Raw genomic sequence first — 2,644 nt, 5'->3', positions numbered from 1 at the left:
GTTACTCTTTTACCTGCTTTTTACTAACACACTGAATTATAAACAATAAATGCCCTAGTGAATGGGCAAACCTGACTCTCCGCTCCTGAGTTGTGTATCAGTCGCCACAATACATAACGTCAGTCTTACCCAATACCCAATCTTGGGTAAACAGGCTGTACTTCTACAGCTGTACAACACAGTCTGTGCTTGGGTACTGAGGAAGGTTAAGCTGGTACTTCTGCTCCAAGCCAGGGGGCACAAACCTCCCTCCCAGGAAGTGATACTGTCCTCTTGGATTTCTTGGGTGCAGTGAGAGAGATGAGCATGTCAGGCTCTAGTCCACCTGCACTGCCCTGCTCCACGTCCCAACCTGAGGGGATGTCGATGCTAGCTACTGGCACGGTGGTCTTCTTCAGCACGTCAAGGATGGAACCAAATTGCTCCCTCACAGCCCCTTTGAAGCTGAAGCCAAATATCGCGTCTATCACCAGGTTGTAGGTCTCATCAATCAATTTGGCCTCAGGCATTTCAGCGAGGAAGGGGATCTCCATTTTCTCACACTGTGTGGTCAGGCCATGGAAGAGAGACTTGTTTGGCCTTTTGGGGTACAGTATGGTAGGCTCATATCCAAACGGTTTAAGATGTCTTGCGCAGACCAGACCATCGCCTCCATTGTTACCAGGTCCACAGATCACCAGCAGTGAAGGTCTGCCTTTGACCAAAGCACTGAGTGGGTAGGCCCTTGTAACTGCTGTGGCACAGCTGAGGCCAGCCAGTTCCATCAGCTGGTCCACGCTGAAGCCATACTCAATGAAGAGCTCCTCATCAATGTGCTGGGCCTCCTCCTGCCCAAGGTACTTGATCGACTGGGCCATATCGGAGGCTAATGGCCAATGGACATGCCCCAAGCTGGGAAAGGATTGTGGGTGTACGTGCCTTCACCAGGAACTCAGTCCAAACAGAGTCTGCAGACTCAACATCCAACTGGATGTGCCTAACGTTAGTTTTATAACAATTTGAAATGCCTTACCCTGTATAAATAAAATAAATAAAACTTGTGTAGTCGTGCAGCATTAGCTTGCTTGCACTGTTTATGTAAATATTTCCTAGGGGGCGTTCCGTTTATATACCGGTAACTAATTTATATAAACACACCCCTAGACCGCATGCATCCGTATCAATGCACCAGCAACATCTTGTATGTATTATACCATTTGTGTTTTAGTTTTTCCCACGGAAAGTACGAGGAGCACAACTTTACTTTAAACAACGCAGATTCAGATCATCAGATGCATGGCATTCACTTTCCAGCAGCTTCCGTGATTGGCCAACCTGACCCATACGTCAGCAGTTTCTGACATCATCAGAGATCCCCATATCTCCATATTTAGGCGATTGGTTGTACAGTATATTAGTGTACCTGATGACTACATCGGAGCTGTGTCTGGCAACGCAGTCGTGCGTATACATGGAGTAGAGGACTCTGCACAAAGCCCTGGGGGACTCCTCTCTGTATTGAGGGTCAAAGGGTCTGACTTGATGTTACCCATTTTCAGAATGGTCCAGGATAAAAAGTCCAGTATCCAGCTGCACAGGCCTAGGTCAGCTGAGCTTCATGTCCAGTCTGGCAGCTACTATGTTGAATGCTGAACTCCACAAACGGCATGCGCAGTTGCGCACACATCTGTTCTTCCCCACATCAATATGCTTGAGGGCAGTGTGTACTGTGTAGTCAGTTTTGACTTTGCACATTCTGATTAAGAGATATCTGGTAATTGCATTTCTGCTTATGCACACCAATTAGGAACAATTTAAAGATTGACATGATCGAGCCCTATAATATAAATGGAACTCTGTGGTTATATAAAGTTTAACCAGAGTTTATGGCAGTCAATCATGTAAGCAGTCAGCCAAATTAAAAACATCTCTCACTTAATCTCTTTTATTAGTTTTCCATTTGCTGTCAGGTACCTGTCTTTTCATACAGAGTTAATGTTTCATTCTGCAACGTGTAATGCGTCACTGACATTCTTTGGTAGGTTGGTAAAGGGAAGTGCACTTGATGTTGGAAGTGCACGGTGATGTTTTTTCCACTGCACGTTCTATCGAGTCTGAGGATAGAGGAAATGTCTGGGCACAGCTGGCGTAACAAGTCTCGCTGTCAGAGCCTGTTAAGTGCCATGGTTGTTTTCATACATATCCGCACTACAGGTAGACTATAGGTACAAAGTAAAATCCTCAATTCCTCTTTGGTTTTTCACACATTTCACTGTCACTGGCCTCACACTCCCGCCTAGGGTAACGGGAGGGAACGTGAAAACTGCCATATAATAGCAGAAAAATGGCAAGTTTGTTAAATGCTAGAGGCGCCATGACAGTTTTCCATGTAGTTTTTCACAGACCAAACGGATGCGGCGAGCAATGGATTGGGAATTTTATAGACGCTGAAATAATAGATCTACCTGCTTGCTCAGAGGATAAATTGAATCTTGACCTTCAGGTCAAAATCCGTGTCCGATCCTGTGTCTAGGTGAGACATGACATGATCAAAATACAACCACTGTCACTGTCTTAATTATTAAAATTCATTAAGAAAAAAAGTGACATAGTTTATGCTTTAAAGATATACTTTAAAGATATACAAATAAACTTGCCCTGACTA

The 2,644-nt window shown here is 44.7% G+C and overlaps 1 protein-coding gene across 1 annotated transcript; it reads right to left on the bottom strand.

Annotated features, from left to right (window-relative positions):
* Positions 1 to 206: 206 nt before the first annotated feature.
* LOC308333782 (NAD(P)H-hydrate epimerase-like) lies at positions 207 to 857 on the bottom strand (the record flags this gene model as incomplete). The annotated part of the gene is made up of 1 exon (XM_080790262.1): positions 207 to 857. The coding sequence occupies one exon, from the start codon at positions 855 to 857 to the stop codon at positions 207 to 209; it is 651 nt and encodes a 216-aa protein (XP_080646388.1).
* Positions 858 to 2,644: the final 1,787 nt, after the last annotated feature.

Source organism: Protomyctophum bolini (assembly GCF_963924005.1).
Source record: "Protomyctophum bolini genome assembly, chromosome: 19".
NCBI classification, from domain to species: Eukaryota; Metazoa; Chordata; class Actinopteri; order Myctophiformes; family Myctophidae; genus Protomyctophum; species Protomyctophum bolini.
Note: the sequence above shows the minus strand (reverse complement) of the source record. Positions and strands in the feature narration are given on the sequence as shown.